At 40.5% G+C, this 18,793-nt stretch overlaps 1 protein-coding gene across 5 annotated transcripts in view; it reads left to right on the forward strand.

Annotated features, from left to right (window-relative positions):
- psip1a (PC4 and SFRS1 interacting protein 1a) overlaps positions 1 to 18,793 on the forward strand; it is a 122,220-nt gene that overhangs the window by 37,678 nt on the left and 65,749 nt on the right. For all 5 annotated transcript variants that reach the window (XM_058789624.1, XM_058789631.1, XM_058789646.1 and 2 more), the window contains 2 exons: positions 10,668 to 10,748; positions 11,961 to 12,071. In XM_058789624.1, coding sequence (XP_058645607.1) covers positions 10,668 to 10,748; positions 11,961 to 12,071 — 192 coding nt within the window. The remainder of the gene's footprint in view (positions 1 to 10,667; positions 10,749 to 11,960; positions 12,072 to 18,793) is intronic.

Raw genomic sequence — 18,793 nt, forward strand, 5'->3', positions numbered from 1 at the left:
ACTACTGGAGTGATGTCTGGGTTTATCTTCATTGAATATGTCACAGGTAAAGTGCCTAACTCGTCGTAAAACAGGTCAGCATACTCTGTAAATATTTCGTGTGACAGGTTTTCATTTTTGTTGAGGTCAATTCCATGCATTTCTTCTTTGAGAGATATCAAGTTAATTTTTAAACAGTCTGGCAGGCCCAGCAATGATTTGACATTTTTATCAACCACATGAAATTGCAACAGGTGTGATTGTTGTTTGCTGGTCAAGCACTGCAGCATCACAGTTCCTTGTGTTTGAATCACTGTGCCTCCATAAGCCACTAATGTTGCTTTTGATTTTTCTTCGATTTTCTAATTTTTTCTCACTGCTTTGTATGTTTCTGTTGAAATGACATTGCACTTTGCTCCTGTGTCAATTTTAAGCTCAAGGGGCTTGCCATTTACTGTCAGGCTGCAATGCATTTCTTGCTTGGTACTGTGGTGATTAACTGCATTAATTTCACTGGCACCAAGACACAGTCCATCGATATGAAATGACTCCTCACTACTGTCTGTGTTTGCATCAGTGATCTGATTGATGGATTTGAAATGGTCTTTTGATGCAGATCTGCACTGGGACTTGAAATGGTTAAACTTTTTAACAACGGTGGCATTGTTGTCCGAAAGCCTTGCATTGATCACGCTTTGCTGGATGGTTTCCACCACAATTTTTACAGTTGACAATGTTCATTGTCCCGCTGGGGTGTTTCTGTTGCGGTTTCTGCCGGTGCACGATGGGTTTTCTCCCCTTTGCATTATAGTGTACTGCATCAACACTCGTAGGCCCGCTGCGCGGTGTAGCCAGCACCTTCGTGTGCTGCTCGGTTAATTCACTGATTTGGCATATTTTAATTGCTTTCGCAAGAGTTAAATCGCTTTCTCTGAGCAACACTCTTCTCACGCTATCATTGTCTATGCCACACACCAGTCTATCTCTGATTAATTTGTCCGTGAGCGCACCAAAGTTACATGCTTTTGCTTTATTTCTTAGCGTACTCACGTAAGCCTCGATGGTTTCTCCTGGTTTTTGATTCCTGGTATTAAATGAATGTCTCTCCATCGTCACATTTGTCTCCGGATTCTCTCTTTAAACATTCTGGATTCTCTCTTGACTCCGCTGGCGTGATTACATCTTCTCCATTGGCAGCCAGTATCGCTGGAGCATATGTGAATGAACGCTCTCTTTCAATCGCCTCTGGTCCCGCAAGATTGAGGAGTATGTAGGCTTTAGTTTTATCTGGCTTTTCACTGTGGGCTGCTGCGACGAATATGTCAAATTCCAGTTCGAATTTCCACCAGTTTTCTGCTATGTTGCCGTCGAAGATCAGCGGGTCTGGTCGGCGAAATCCTTCGGCCATTGTGTCCTCTTTTTATCCTCTTTCTTGGATGATAGTTTTAACTTCTGACACCATGTAGTTCGTTATGGAGACCGAGACTTTGGTATCTTGGAGAACAACATGTTTTTTAGCTCTTATGTAGCTCGCATCACTCAGTCATCTGCATTACTTGCCAATGCCCTTATTACACCAGCAGGGGGCACTCCAACACAGGAAGGAACATATATGAACATAGCTTCCTTAAACACATCTTGATCAAATCCTAATTAACTGAATTGTATATCATTTATCTACAGTAACCATGACTGAGTTGCCCTTGAGCAAAGCACCGAACCCCCCGTTGCTCCCCGGGCACTGGAGCAAATGGCTGCCCACTGTTGCGTATGTGTGTTCATAGTGTGTGTGTGTGTGTTCACCAATCACTGCTGTTTGTGTGTGCTTGTGTTTTTTGATGGGTTTGATCGATTGATGGGTTGATGGGCAGAGCACAGATGGGTTACTATACTTGGCAACATGTCACGACAATGGCAGAACACTCTCAACTTCTTTGTTATTCTTTATCTCCATCAGGACTTCCTTAATGAACATCCTGGTACCTGAGCAAACAATGCAAAGTGAAAATAGCGGTATTCTTTAGTAATATGCTATTTACACAGTGCAATTAACATTATTACAGAAAAACATTACTTATTGCAAATAGTGGCAATTATCTGCTCCTCTGCATTGTAATACATTATAAAATAGTATGCAACTTATTGAGTGTAATTTTTTTATTTTATTTCAAATTATTAAATGGATGCCACCTTATTGGGACAAAAGCTCTCCCTACACCTACCTTAATCCTACCCAATGCTTTGTTCAAATTTTTGATTATTTCCTTCATTTTTATTAAAAAATAAATGCTTTTCTGATGTGATTTGAAATTTAAAAAGGGAGAAAAAAAGTTCGCCAAAGGGCAGATTCGAACCCTGGTCGATCGTGTCAAAAAACGGTAGTACACGCTTTACCATCTGCGCCACTGAATCTGACGATTGACGACCGTCTTTTGCTAATTTAACTATCCCAAGCATACGTTTGTGGGTGAAGTTAGTGTAAATAGCCTCTGCCAACAACATGGCTATTTGCACTTAAATAGACACTCCGATTTTTTTTTTTTAATATTCCCAACAATTAAACAGTTGCCCACCGAAAAAAACAGGGGGTGCTGCAGCACCCTCAGCACCCCCACTTCCCGTGCCCCTGCTTACAAATATAGATTTTTGAAATTGACATAGAAGATGACATACTTTTAATAAAATTAGAAAAAATGTAAATGTACATCACTGTAAATCACTTTAATAAATCAAATATCACCTTGTATTAGGAAGGCTAATTTTTTATCAGAATTGTTGATTATTGATCAAATATAGGTCAAATATGATAAGGTGCTCCCAAAAGAAAAGTAATCTTAGAGCCCTGTGTAACAGTATATTAGATCCAGGTCTTAAAGAGACAGCAGCCTAAATAAACCTATTGCTGTCTGTCAAGACAGTGTTATTTTGTAATTTAATAGATTATTCAGTTACTGTAGTAATTCAGAACCTATATATTATAGTTAGACCTAACTGAAAAAAAAAATATTAATTGATGTTAATATTAATTCATTTTATTGTTTTTATTTTATTACTTACTATTTACTTAAGTTAAACAAAATTCAATTCTGAGTTTGAGTGAACGTGATTCTTGGGTGGGGAAAGGGCGTGGTCCATGAAAATAGTCCTGCCACCACAGCTGGAAAAAAAATCCTAGAGGAAACACTGGTACATTTACATTTACATTCATATTTACTCATGGTCTTGAATAATGATTAATTACATGCTGTTATGGTCATCAATTTTGTTGAGCACACCCCAAATGTAGTCCGATCTTAGTGAAATTTGGTTTGTTTCCATTTCTCATGAAAGGGAGTTGACTGGGCGGGTGAGAGCAGAAGATTTGAAAAGTCCAAAAATAAGGGCCACTATTCTGCCCAATGTCTGGTCTATGACTGCCACCTACATGCCATTATCAATATTGCAGGTTTATTACTAGTTCGGCAACAGTCAATGTGTAGCAATTGTTTAAGTTTAGCTCGCAAACAGTCTTTGCCTTGGAGAAAGATATGCTTGTAAGTTATTGACTGTTTTTAATCAGTCTGTAAGAGTGTTATGTACCAAGACATTAATACACTTAAAGTGGTCATATGATGCGATTTCATGTTTTCCTTTGTCTTTGGAGTGTTACAAGCTGTTTGTGCATATATAAGATCTGTAAAGTTGCAAAGATTAAAGTCTCAAACCCAAAGAGATATTCTTTATAAAAGTTAAGACTCTGCCATGCCTTCCTAAAACAGCTCATTCAAACACGCCCCCACATGTCTACCTCACGGTGTGGGAAGATTTACATAACACCGCCCATACGTATACGCAATGAAAGAAGGCGTAACTTTTATTCTCGCTGTAGTATTGTTGTTGCCGCCACCATGTCGTGGAGACGCTGTGTGTTTCGTTGTGAAAGCAATGAGTATACAACTAGAAATCAGTGGTTAAATGAAGCGTTAGCGTTAGTTCTGGCAGGTCACGTGAGTCAAGCTTGCATCAGCTGATTCCCAGCTGATCGTATCTACCTATAGGAATACAACACCTATCGCGGCATTCCTATATAAGCTCTCTTCCGTATCAATCAGCAGCTTTTCCGCTTGCTCAGGAGCAAATCAGACGGCGAATTCCATCTCTACGGGAAAGCTTTCAGTCAGGAATTTTCAGGGGTTCGTTCCCACGGGGTTCTCACCAGATTCAACAAGTTTGTGAACTTGAACGCGACTTCGCCGCGATCGATATAAGCTTCTCAAGTACTGCTTCTCATAACGTTATATCACTGACATAGACTCTTCGCCTGCAATGCCCGCAAATCATCGCTGAAGTTGTGCTAATGTGACTGCATCAACAACGCTTTTACACGAGATCTGCTTTCCCCGCTGGTAGAAGTAAAGATATCAGGAGGGTTAAAGCATCCACGTAAAATGAACATTAACCCTTTATTCATCTCTGAATGTCTTCACGAAGCTAAGCAAAGTTCTTATTTCATTCTCATTGCCTTATGCTATGTTGGCAATTATGCTGTCGTCAAATATTGCTCGTTGTTAAGGCAGTTGTTCAGTAACATGTTTGTTTGCTAGGCATGCTGTTGCTTTAGGCTCATTGGTTGTATTTTGTCACGCTGGTAACATTACTCTGTAAATCTACCGCAGCAGGCTTGTTTTTAATATGTTGTTAAGGTTGTCTGATATGAAACCGGTTGCTGCTTAAGACTCATCTAGTATTGGGAATTCTGTTTCATTAAACTTATCTATTTTATTTCTATTTGATATGCTGTTGCTTTAATCAGTGTACCTGTAACGTGTTTGATACTTAAAGGGCAGTATGTAGATCTTGCTACCAAAGGTTATAATGATAACGATTATCTGGATAAGGGCAACATGGGCTGCCTAAACGTCGGGTATTGACCATATGCTGTACTGCATTAAAGGGGCATGCTGCTCTTCTCAGCTGCTATTAAAGAAGAGCACCCCTTCGCTGCTTCTGTTCTTCTTAAAGGGCATGCTGCCGCAGTCTACGTTATTTCAGAAGGTCTTTGCTTTAAAGCTGTTAGGGTATTGGGATTTTGCTTGCTTTTAGGGCTTATCCAGTGCTCAGTATCATGTTTGTTGCTAGACCAGCTTGTTTCTTTAAGCTATTGGTTGTACTGCAAGTACTTGTACTTGGTAAATTCACAACAGCAATAAGCTAATATTTAACCTGTTGTTAGGCCATCTGATTGTTCTCGAAATACGCTTGCTGCTTATGGCTCATCTAGTTATTGGGACTGCTATTTCCTTAAGTTTCTCTGACTACTGCAACATGCTTGTTGCAAGCAATCGAGTGCATTGGTAAGGATTTCTGTCTTCACTCACGTGGGTTGTCAGATTGAAGACACGTAACATAACGAGCACCATGTCAATGGGAGACGACAACCTGTAAACTGATGAGTTGATTTGAGTATATGCTGTTTCTATAGAGTTTTTAAATGGATGCTGAAGCTTTTAGGTCAGGTAGAATATGCGATCTCTCTCTCTGAACCGTCATTGCTCGCTTCTATGGCTGCAGTACATGTGTTTGCTGCAAATTAGGCTGTCATTTTTTTTTGTTTTTTTTAGTGAGTCAACTAGCTGTCAATTTTTCTGCATCTTTTTCAGGTATTGCATAAAAGGGGCTTGCTGCTCTTCTTAGCTGCTGATTAAAGAAGAGCACCCCTTCGCTGCTTCTGTTCTTCTTAAAGCGCATGCTGCCGCAGTCTACGCTATTTCAGAAGGTCTTTGCTTTAAAGCTGTTAGGGTACTGGGATTTTGCTTGCTTTTAGGGCTTATCTAGTGCTCAGTATCATGTTTGTTGCTAAACCTGCTTGTTTCTTTAAAGCTATTGGTTGTATTGCAAGTACTGGTACTTGGTGAATTTGCAACAGCAATAAGCTAATATTTAACCTGTTGTTAGGCCATCTGATTGTTCTCGAAATATGCTTGCTGCTTATGGCTCATCTAGTTATTGGGACTGCTATTTCCTTAAGTTTCTCTGACTACTGCAACATGCCTGTTGCAAAGCTATCGAGTGCATTGGTAAGGATTTCTGTCTTCACTCACGTTAGTTGTCAGATTGAAGACACGTAACATAATGAGCACCATGTCAATGGGAGACCACAACCTGTAAACTGATGAGTTGATTTGAGTTATCATATGCTGTTTCTATAGTTTTTAAATGGATGCTGAAGCTTTTAGGCCAGGTAGAATATGCGATCTCTCTGAACCGTTCATTGCTTGAGTCAATTAGCTGCCAATTTTTCTGCATATTTTTCAGGTATTGCATAAAAAGGGCTTGCTGCTCTTCTTAGCTGCTTATTAAGAAGAGTATCCCTTTGCTGCTACTCTCTTCCGGTAAGGGGCTTGCTGCTCTTCTTGGCTGCTTATGAAGAAGAGCACCCCTTCACTGCCTTCTCCGTAAGGGGCTGCTGCCCCAGTCTCTGCTATTTCAGAAGGATATGCTTCTTTTAGAATGCCATCAGTTGTGGTTTGGGCGGTTCTGGCCTATCGTTGTGTCGGGCGGTTCGGGCCTATCGTTTGTGTTGGGGGGGTTATTATTGTTGCTCTCCCTGCTCATTCATGACAGGCTGCATGGATGGGCAGGGAGTTTTTGCACAGAACAGAACCATACCGCCAAACCAAAACTTTATGCTAAGTATCTATCTTTTGACGATAGTGGTCCTGACAGAAGTTATATTTACAACACTGTTCCAGAACAGTACAACGCAAATATTCGAGTGTGTGGAGCGCATTTTACAGAGGACTGTTTCCTGAACCTAGGAGAGAGTAGCCTACAATGTGAACAGTATGAATGGCTGTGAACACTATAAAGTGGGGCAATTCCAACGTCTCAAGGACAGTCTGGTGCTTCTGACTCACAGCCTGTAAGTACGTTTCGATATTTAAACAATTTGCTACTGACTATTCAAACACGGGTTTTGAGCAGTGTAGAGTAGTGCTTGTATGGCGTTTCTCCGATCGCAATTGCAGACATGGTGTTATGTTTACGTGACGCGACACGGCACAACGCGTAAAAAGACCGTATGAGTCATTATAATCAGTAATTATGTCTTCACTGAATGCAACAAATGCCTCATTTATAGTGGGGTTTATTGTCACACACAACACGGTAAGGGGAGTAACATTTCTGTCACACGCTTGAGGTATCCGGCCAATCACAACGCACTGGATAGCTGGCCAATCAGAGCACACTTCGCTTCTTAGAATGATGAGCTTTGTAAAAATCGTCGAGTTTCAGAAAGGCGGAGCATAGAGGAGCAACAATAAATGATGTTTTATTAACAAAGTTCGGGAGGAGCACGTCAGATACTTAGCCTAATTAACACAAGACGAACGCACTCAAGTTAATCAACGCACGGGTATAAATACAGCTGACATACCTCTATCCATTCAGTATACCTCCACCGCCCCTTCTCCACACTTGAGTTCTACCACTTGAGTTCTTACCACACTTATACGGGGGGTACTCTGGGTTCGGGCCATTCCCGAGCTCAGAGCCCTTCCCCAGGACAGTACGCCAACTATGCATTACCATACTCGCATTACTAAACTCCGGCTAATTATATGTAAGTGTGAACTTGTGAATGTACAGTATGTGGAAAATAATGTGTTTTTTGAACCTCGAACCATGTAAACACATTGCATTTCACCAAATACACAAAATAATGTTCTTTTTAGCAACATTATATGACCCCTTTAAAGGTAAAGATTGTGATCAATATAATATGATAACGGGAATAAGTTTTCGACCTATGTTTACGATGTAAGGATATAATAGTAAAATGCGCGCATTTGTGAAGTAAAATTTGATAATAGCCTAGTGAAGCAAACATAAATCAGATCAATTCTTTAAGAAGTAAAAGTCTTAGCAATAAATCCGGACCGTCTACAAATGAAACCCGACAGACCACCTGAGGGTGCTGGATTTATCGATCGGAAACTTCTGAACCAAATGTGTTTGAAACATCATATTAGCATAGGTACAGTGTCTGATTCGCTAAACAGATGCGGATTGTGGAAAGAAACACATAAACATTGTGAAAGACCCGTTGTTTCACACTGAGGTAATGCTTTTTAACAAACTCTCTTTAGTTAACGTTAGTTAATGCATTAACTAACATTAGCAATACACGGTAACAAATGGATTGCTAATGTTAGTTAATGCATTAACTAACGTTAACTAAAGGAAGTTTATTCATCTTTGTTAACCAGCTCAGGCAAATGTTAACAATGTTAACATTTTAAATGTTAACTTTTAATTTTAATAATGTCCTTTTAGTAAATTTTGAAATGAACATTAACATAACAAATTACTAATGTTAATGCATGCTTTAGGAGTACTGTGTAATGAACTTTGGTGCTGTATTTTTTGTTGGCAATTTGACATGCAGTTTTCATATGCTACACACCTGGCCCACCCAGTTTTATGTAGGCCCACCCACTTAAACATTTCTGGCTACGCTAGTGCCCACACCCACTTTGATCTGCACTTTACACATACATCAACACCTCCTACAAGCTTCAGGCTCAGACACCATCTCACCTGCCTGTTTAAAAACCTGTGCTGACCAAGTGGCTCGAATGTTCACTCTGCTCAAATGATTTTTTTTTTTTGTGTGAAATTTCCTGCTACTTCAATTGCTCCACTATCATTCCTGTCCCCCCCAAAACACAAAATCACTGGATGTAATGACTGCAGACCTGTTGGTCTCAGATATGTCATAATGCCATTTGAAAGACTGGTGTTGGTTGGTGCCAATACCCTCATGGTTAATGCACCGACATACAGGGCAACTGCGCTCACAGCGACCCAAGTTTCCTGTATGCTCTATACTGTCCTGTCCGAATAAAGGCATAAAAGCCATAAATAAATCTTTAAAAAAATGTAAAATAAAGAAAGACTGGTGTTGGCCCATCTAAAGGATATCGCTGGACTCTTACTGAATCCCCAAACATATCGGTGAATGGTGCCGTCAACATGACTACATCCTGCATCCTGCAACATCTCAACAGACATAGGACTTATACAAGTATCTTATTTATGTTTCAGTTCAGCCTTCAGTGCCATCATGCCTAATCTTCTCTCAGCCAAACTGACCCAGATCTCCGTGCCATCCCAATCTGTCAGTGGATCACCAGCTTTCTGACAGATAGGCAGTATTGAGTGAGACATGAGAAACTCACATACAGGGCCCTCACTATCAGCACTGGTGCTCCCCAGGGTTGTATTCTCTCTCCTGTTCTCCCTAATACACGAATGACTGCACTGTAATGGATCCCTCCGCCAATCTTCTGACATTTGTAGATGACACCAGAGTCATTGGCCTCATCCACAATGGTGATCAATCTGCATCCAGACAGGTGTTTGAAGAGCTGGCTGTCTGGTGTGGACACAACAATCTGGAGCTGAACATCCTCGAAACAGTGGAGATGATAATGTGATCATCTCACCATCGTCACAGTGCCATCAACAGCTTTGGACCCAAAACGGACTAGACAAGCCCAGGTTTCCTGATATGTCTATAGCAAAACAAACACATCGACAGACCTTCATGCATTTTAGTTTCAAAGAAAATATATATATAAAGAACAAATTTGCATAAGTGACAAAAGCACAGGAAGGTAAACCTGTCCCAATCTTGAACTGACACACTCACACAAGAAGAACAGAATGGTAAAACAAAGGTTGAAGATGATAAGCTTAAGCATCATTCTTATATATGTACAGTATATATGTCACACACCGAGATTAATATTCAGAATCATAGAATACATGAATAATTTGCTGAATATATGAGTATATGAAAAGTAATAATAAAATAAACATGAATATTAATTCATAATGCATAATATGGAAAAATATAATAAGAATATAGAGAAATGTAATAATTAGGAAATTCGAATACACCAATATTCCATTTTGTTGCCTAATTCATACAGTATGTATGTACATACTTCTGCACTGGAAGCTCCTGTCACTAAGACAAATTCCTTGGGTGTGTAAATAGACCAGGAAATAAAACACTTTCCGATTTCTAACATATGTACTATTATTGCTTGGGTAAGTGTTTACTATTCAGCTTTTGTGACTGTTCGTATCAATGTATAAACTGTGCTAAGGAGGACTCCAGAGCTGAAATTTAGATATGGTAATGGATATTTTGTTTCCAACATGGTGTAAGCGGTCAGACCAATCAGAGCAGAATAGGCTCTTGAAAAGGAGGGGTTTAAAGAGAATTAGTCATTGAATGAACAATTCAGACACTGTGAGAAAAAAGGTGATACTGTATATTATGAGAAAAATTTATATTATGAGAAAAAAAAAAGTTTTTTGACCTTGGATGCATGTAAACCTATTGTAGGAGACCCACAATTTGTTGTTTAAAATTAGTGTGAAATTAAAGGTATGAGTACAGATGCGGTATTTTGGCTATAGATTCAATTGTGAACCAAGACAGTAATGTTTATGTATGTATATTCTGATGGTGTGCATTTGTGTAATGCCTTGTGTGGGTGTAGATCTCATGAATTTGTGAATTGCACTGTGCAAATTTGTGGGAGGTTTGTTACTGTGTTCACTCCATATTTGTGCACAAATTGTTGTTGTAATTGAAAAATGGTTAACAGTTTATTCCCAAAACCCTTGTGTAGATAATGAATGCTGGAGCAGGTTCTGTTGAGGATTTAAGCAGCAGTCAAGAGGGGGATGATGAGAAGAGAAAGTCTGCTCAAGTATGTCTTTTTCAGTTTCTTTAAAAATTGTATCCTGTAAGTGCATCACTGGGCTGTCTTAAAAGGGTCATGAACTGAGAAATCAAAATTCCCTTGATCTTTTGATATAAGAGGTCATTGTGCTATAAAAACATTCTGTAAGTTTCAGAACTTTCTCATTAGTCTAAAAACAGCTTATACTGAAACCAGTCTGCCAAAACAACAGTTTGTGGTATGTGCCACTTTATGACGTAATAGTGTGGCTAAACCCCGTCTCCACAGAAGAAGATCAACAGCTGTTTCGACACCACTGCCCACTGATTCAGTAGTAGATCTTGTACGTAGTAGGTTTGTTTGTTTGTTTGTTTATTTTCTTCTTAACACCATTGCAGCATCTGACTATATTCATGGCGAGAACTAGTTAATCCATACACAAGTCAATCTATACACAAGTCTGTTATACACACACAAGTCAGGGGGGACAATTTAGAATCTTCAATTCACCTAACCTGTGGGAGGAAACCAGAGCCCCTGGCGTAAACCCACGCTGACACAGGGAGAACATGCAAACTCCGGCAGGTAGTAGGTAAATGACAAGAGCGGCATATGCAGGTCTACACAGAAACCAAACAATAAGCTTTATTTGAGGAACTTTATTTTTAAAGAAAAGTGCCAGACCGCATCATTAAGAACTTGGTCCTTTGTTTACTGCATTTTACCGCAGATTAATTTACAACAAAAAAAAATTAGAGACAGGATTTTCAGAAAGACTGAAACTAAAAGATTATGCTGTGATGACAATATTGAATCTGATGTCGCATCACAGTGAGTAACTGTTTTTATTATGTGATCATTATTGCTTTGTCTATTACAGATTGTTTGCACTGAGTATTTATGCCTTTTTCACCTAAAACACAGCAGCGTCCATCTAGGAAGGATGTAGGCTGTCAAACATACACAACTGTTAGCCAATCATACCAGTGGGCATTTACTTCCGAGTCTACAATCCGCTACACCTATTCAAACCGAGGGTTCTGATGAGGGGGGTCAAAAACAGGATAGAAAATAGCCTGTAACTTCTAAATTATGATAAATATCTTGATGAGATTATAAGTCGACCTCAGAGAACAGTACAAAATAAAAAAAACAAGGCGGTTCATGACCCCTTTAATGACACAAACTGGCACGTTAATCTCCTGCATGCTGAGGCCCTATGTGTTTGATGATATGCAGGTGGCTGGCAGTGAGGAGGAGGAGAACGAGGAGGAGGAGGAGGAGGAGGAGAAGGAGAAGGATGATTGTGGTGACATGGAGGTTTCTGATCAGGGACATATGAAAGATGAAGTATGTACTCTTACAGTGTTGTTAAGGTGCGGAAGCTCTGTGTTGGAATGTTTTACATGCAAATGAGATGCTTGCAGCAGTCAAAAAGAGCAGGATAAAATCTTAGTCAGCATATTATTTATATACACTTAATGCCCACTTTATTAGGTACATTTGATAAACTAAATAACTGAAATATCTAATCAGCCAATCACATGACAGCAACTCATTGCATTTAGGCATGTAGACATGGTCAAGATGATCTGCTGAAGTTCAAATCAGAATGCGGAACAATTTGATTTAAGTGCCTTTGGACATGGCATGGTTGTTGGCGCCAGTCTGAGTATTTCATGAACTGCTGTTCTGCTAGGATTTTCACATGCAACCAACTCTAGGTTTACAAAAAACGGTCCAAAAAAGAGAAAATCATATTAAAGCATATATCCATCCTGGCTTGTATCAATGGTTCAGGCTGGTGGTAAGGTAATGGTGTAGGGGATATTGCTACAGCCTACCTAAGCACTGTTGCTGACCATGTCCAACTCTTTATGACCACAGTGTACCCATCTTGTTATGGTTACTTCCAGCAGGATAATGCACCATGTCACAAAGCTCAAATTATATCAAACTGATTTTTTGAAGATGACAATGGGTTCATTGTACTAAAATGGCCTCCAGAGCCACCAGATCTCAATCCAATAGCACACCTTTGGGATGTGGTGGAATGAGAGATTCTAATAATGGATGTGCAGCTGTTGTGAACAGCACATTCCAGTGCTGACGGGCAAGAAGACAACCTCTGGTACCAAGCCCGAGAAGGACATTACTTATCTTTGGTCTTAACCCGTTTAATCCCAAATTTTTCACAGACATGAAAATATCCAAATAACGTGTCATTAGTAACCCTTTGAAATGATCAATAATTATTTTTGGAATTTTTTTTGGAAAAGTGTGTGAAAATTGATGTTTTATGGTCTGTCACAATTATGACCGGTGGGATAATGTGTATAATGAATTAACATACTTCTGCAGTCATTAAAATTGTTATACTTAGCCCAGCTATTTTAAACTGTCTGATCACACTCTAGGGTCACTATTATGCATAAAAAACCCTTATTCAACATTGATAGGAATACTGAGATAAAAGACAAAAAAATACAACCATCAAAGTATTTAAAAATTGTTACTTTATTGCAACATATATCATCAAATTTTTATATTAGTGCTACCAGTATTATAACATCAATATTTGTAACATTTGAACTTTTAATTTAGTGCAATATTTTGTCATTGCAACATTTTAGTGCAGCTTTCACTAACAACTACAATTGGATTTATATTGTATACCTAAATTCACTGTTATCCCACCAGTCACTATTGTGACCATCAAGATGTTTACTCATTCTATGACCACACTCAACAAAACTGAATATTTGTAAATTCATATTTTAACACTAGACACCTTAAAAATGTGTACCAACCATTTGTCATATCTTTGTTAACATACTTTATTAACCTTTCGGAGCTTTGATGCAGTCATCATCTTCTTATGGTGCAAACAGGAATTAAACTGCCCTGGTCATGTGACAATTTGCACTAACCATGTGACACTGCAAATATTTAATTGAGACCCTTTAATTTTTCCAAATTTGCAGGAAGTGCACTAAAACATCAGTCAGTTAGGTTTTTAGAGCTTTATAAATGAAAAACTTTTTTACGGTCACTATTGTGACACGGGATTAAATGGGTTAATGCAGTTTCTATCCTTCACCCACCTAGAGACTGTTTCCTAAGGTTTTGGTTTGTGACTGCCATAAAAATTCCTTAGAACCTCTGGACGCAGCAGCAGTGGGTCAATCAAAGAGAGATCAGAGGTCCATCCAAATCCATGCATAACTATGTTTTCAAACCTTAAAACTGATGCAAAGCGATTTATATTTGAATTTGAATTTATTTATTAGGATTAACTCCTTGAGATACCATCTCGTTTTCGAGGGGTCCCACAATGTATCACAATAACAACATAGTAACAAGAAAAAAAAAAAACACAAATTAACATTACATCCATAAACAGCAAACAAAACACAAACAATAATTGGAGGAAAAGAAAAAAAAAAGCACCACAACATTAAAATAATAACTAGTAGCAAATATGAAACAAAACATAATACAAAATATACTGATCAGTGAATCCGATCACAACGTAAGCCAAAAAAAATATATATAAAAAAAAAAAAATCAATAGCATCTTCAAAAATAACATGTACAATCCAAAGTAAAATATGATAAAGTTTGCTTAAACATTTTAAATGTAATAGATCGAATATCAGCAGGTAAATTATTCCAGTCTATTGGACCTTTAAACATAAAAGCTCTTTTACCAATGTTTTTTTTTTTTTTTTGACACGAGGAACAAAAAAAATAGGTCTGAACAGAATGCCTAATTTGATCATTTAAATAAAAAGGTACAAAATATTGTTGTAAATAACTAGGATATTTAAAATTAATATATTTGAATATAAATTGAAGCCAGTGAATATGTCGTCTTGTGTGCAAAGATGGCCACTGGAGTACATCATACATTATACAATGATGAGTATAAAAAGAACACCCCAAAACACATCTGCAAAGTCTATTATATGCTGTGTTAAGAGGAGCAAGATCTAATTTTGATGCAGTCTGATAAACATCACAATAAATCGAGGATTGGAAGTATAAGCTGAGAGGCAAGTTTCTTACGAACTGGATGAAAAACTATTTCTAGATCAATGTAAAGTACTAATTCCAAAATGTATTTTATGTAGAATATGATTATCTGATTTAAAGGAAGTTCAGAATCAAGCCATACTCCAAGGTATTTAATAGTATCAACTTTATGCAGAGAAATGCCGTATTTACATAATATAGCACAGGAACTTCTTTTGGATTCAAGTTTCTGTCTATAACCAAAAATCATAATATAAGACTTATATACTAATTTATTATCCCCAAAAGTCAATCTTGTAAAATATTAAAATCATACTGAAGAGATAACTGAATTTGTAAAATATCAGAATTAGATAGATATATGACGGTGTCATCAGCATAAAGTTGAACACTACACTTATTGAAAATTAATGGTAAATTATTAACATAAATAGAAAAAAGAAGTGGTCCTAGTATTTAACCTTGGGGCACACCTCTTTGTTGAACCAAAAAAAAATCTGATTTATTCCCATATTATGCAAATATGAATTAAACCACATAATTGCATTTTCAGACAGACCAATAGCATGAAGTATATCTAAAAGTAAATATCGATCGAAGCTTTGGACAAATCAAGAAAAATAGCACCTGTGAGTTTACCATCATCAGCAGCTGAAAAAAAAAAAAAAAAAAATGGACGTAATGTCCATGACGTCACGCGTAGGTTTCTGAAGAGCATTTTTGAAGCCTAAAGTGGGTGGAGCCGACCGCTGCCATCTTGGCATTTTACCATTTTGGAGTGCTCAAATTAAGTTACGGTGCTCTGCATTCGTTTGCATTCATTCGTCAATACTGTGCAAGCCTGGAGTTATACAGTATACTGCCTTTGTTTTACTGTCCATTAAAGTCTACCTGTAACACTGTGGTCAAGTAGGCAGACAAGGGGGTTCTGGCGTGCAGGTAAGTAATTTATTCACAACTCAAATATAAGGTTAACGGTAACTCAAACATCAGGGGAAGCAGAATAAAGAGTCTTATCTGGGCCCTCGTCCTTTCCTTGGTGGGCAAGTGGCTGACCGGCAATGCTGAGGTAAGAGGTGGAAGGCGACCAGAGAATAGCTTGCTACCTTGTGACCAGACAGTGAGGGAATGGATTGAGTGAAGTATTATAGGGAGCTTGATTGGTGGCAACAGGTGCAGAGGATTCCTTGATGGCAGTCAGGTGTGAGTGGTTACAGATGGAGTGCAGGTGAGTGACCAGAAGGATGCTGGGAAATGTAGTGCGGTTCAACTGGTGTATAAGGTGATACAGCTGGTGAGGCAGGTGAATCTGTGCCATTACTCCCCCCTGTAGGGGGGGTGGGCGCTCTGGAGGCCTCAAGGGCCAGAGTTCGGGGATGGATGGCCTCCAGGGCGGCGCCCATTCCGGGAGGCCATGGCGGATCTGCCGACTCGGGAGGCCATGGCGGATCTGCCGACTCGGGAGGCCATGGCGGATCTGCCGACTCGGGAGGCCATGGCGGATCTGCCGACTCCGTGGCCTTGGTCCTTGGCCTGGCCACACAGGCACTGACTATATCCCCCCCTTTTCTTGGGGAAGTCCCCTTCTGGCAGGCGCTCGGGAACTGGGGCCTCTCCTTGGCTCGGCTGGGGAACTGAAGCCCCTCCTGGGCTCGGCCTGGGAACTGGAGCCCCTCCCTGGGCTTGACTGGGGCATTGGAGCCTCTCCTGGGCTCGGCTTGGGAACTGGAGGCCCTCCTGGGCTTGACTGGCGCATTGGAGCCACTCCTGGGCTTGGCTGGGGAACTGAAGCCCCTCCTGGGCTCGGCTGGGGAACTGAAGCCTCTCCTGGGCTCGGCTGGGGAACCGGAGCCCCTCCTGGGCTCGGCTCGAGGATCGGAGCCCCTCCTAGGCTGGGAACGGCACTCCTGGCCGTGACTGGAGAACGGGATTCTCCGGGATCGGGAACGGCACTCCTGGCCGTGATTCGGGAACTGGATTCTCTCCGGGATCGGGAACGGCACTCCTGGCCGTGATTCGGGAACTGGATTCTCCGGGACTGGGAATGGCACTCCTGGCCGTGACTGGAGAACCAGATTCTCCGGGATCGGGAACGGCACTCCTGGCCGTGATTAGAAGACTGGATTCATGGGGGCGCACTGGAAGCGCGGAGCTGGATGGGACTAGCAGGGACGACGGATGGCACGTGCGAGGGGCAGGCACCGGCGGGCACTTGCGAGGGGCCGGCACTGGCGGGCTTGCCATCCTCTCTGCCGGCGGGCTTGCCTGGACCGCGATCAGCGACGCGCTTGCGTAGGCCGTGAACGGCGGCTGGTGAGAGGGAGCCGCGGAGCGACGCCTGGTATGCAGATGGTTGGGGCTGGGCAGGCGGTTCGGATCGTTGGCGCGGTATGTGGGGGTTCTTGGCGTCTGGTGAGCTGGCGTGACGTGACGTGCCTCAGCGGAGACTGGGCAGCGAGACTGGAATTCTTCGTTCACAACGACCTCAAAGAACGATCCATTAAGAAATAAAATCAGATTGATTAATTCAACCAGGGAGAATTCAGAAGCAGGAAGCTCACATCTGATAGTCTCGCTGTCCAGCCCCAGCTGAAGGCACGCACCCAAAGAGGTGTCAGGCCAGTTCAGCTGGTGAACAAGCTCAATAAATTCCTCCACATACCGCTCCAGCTTCCAGCCAGCCTGCCGCAGACCCCACAACTGGTCCTCAGCCGTCAGCATTATTAGCCTGTTAGGTCTGGTCATCTGTAACACTCTGGTCAAGTAGGCAGACAAGGGGGTTCTGGCGTGCAGGTAAGTAATTTATTCACAACTCAAATATAAGGTTAACGGTAACTCAAACATCAGGGGAAGCAGAATAAAGAGTCTTATCTGGGCCCTCGTCCTTTCCTTGGTGGGCAAGTGGCTGACCGGCAGTGCTGCGGTAAGAGGTGGAAGGCAACCAGAGAATAGCTTGCTACCTTGTGACCAGACAGTGAGGGAATGGATTGAGTGAAGTATTATAGGGAGCTTGATTGGTGGCAACAGGTGCAGAGGATTCCTTGATGGCAGTCAGGTGTGAGTGGTTACAGATGGAGTGCAGGTGAGTGACCAGAAGGATGCTGGGAAATGTAGTGCGGTTCAACTGGTGTATAAGGTGATACAGCTGTTGAGGCAGGTGAATCTGTGACACTACCGCGTTTAAATTATGGTGTGACTTGTGTACTTTTATACATCTGTCGGCACATCATTAGACAAACAAATTATATAGATCGCGATCTAACAAACTGCTCCATATAACAAAGCACCGTAAGCAATAACGACTAGATAACTTGGCAACAATAATTAATCGTAAATAATCTTTAAAGTGTTTTTTTTATAAAGCAGATTATTCACTCCGTACCAGATGTCAGTCTGGGGCTGCCCACTTCTAATAAGTTCAGAATTAATCCAAGGGAGATGATTACCCCAAACCCTAATAATTTTCCAGGAAGCATGCTTGTCCACAACATTAATGAACTCTGTATAAAGACTTACAAATGACTAAATGTAAATGTACAGTAAATATTGTCTGATTTTAATTAATCTAGAAGGGGATTTATGTAATTTAATTTTCCATACACAAAATATAATAGAGTGATCACCAAAGCAGTCAGACATAACACCTGCCCTTAAAAATCTGTTAGGATGTGAAACAAGTATCCAATCAAGAAGAGACTGAGTTCGAGCAGTAACTCTAGTGGGCTCAGTAATTAGTTGGATAAGATTTAAACTATTAATTGTTGTTGTTTTTTTTATCAGATGATTTATCTAACCAATTTTTTACCAAAAATTAAATTTAATGGTGGATATCAGACAATTGAATGACTCCACTGGTGAAGAGGGTGGTCTGAGACGGATTTATATCCGTCTCGAATGCGTTTCGGAGGGCATTTACACCTGGTCTTTTAAGGATCGGATAGCTATCCGATCAGAAAAAACGAATGAAGTGACCAGGTGTAAACAGTCCCTAATGTCAGTGTCATAATCCTGTCCTGCCAGATGTTATATCGCGCACT

Source organism: Onychostoma macrolepis, chromosome 01, assembly GCF_012432095.1.
Source record: "Onychostoma macrolepis isolate SWU-2019 chromosome 01, ASM1243209v1, whole genome shotgun sequence".
In the NCBI taxonomy this organism is placed as follows: domain Eukaryota; kingdom Metazoa; phylum Chordata; class Actinopteri; order Cypriniformes; family Cyprinidae; genus Onychostoma; species Onychostoma macrolepis.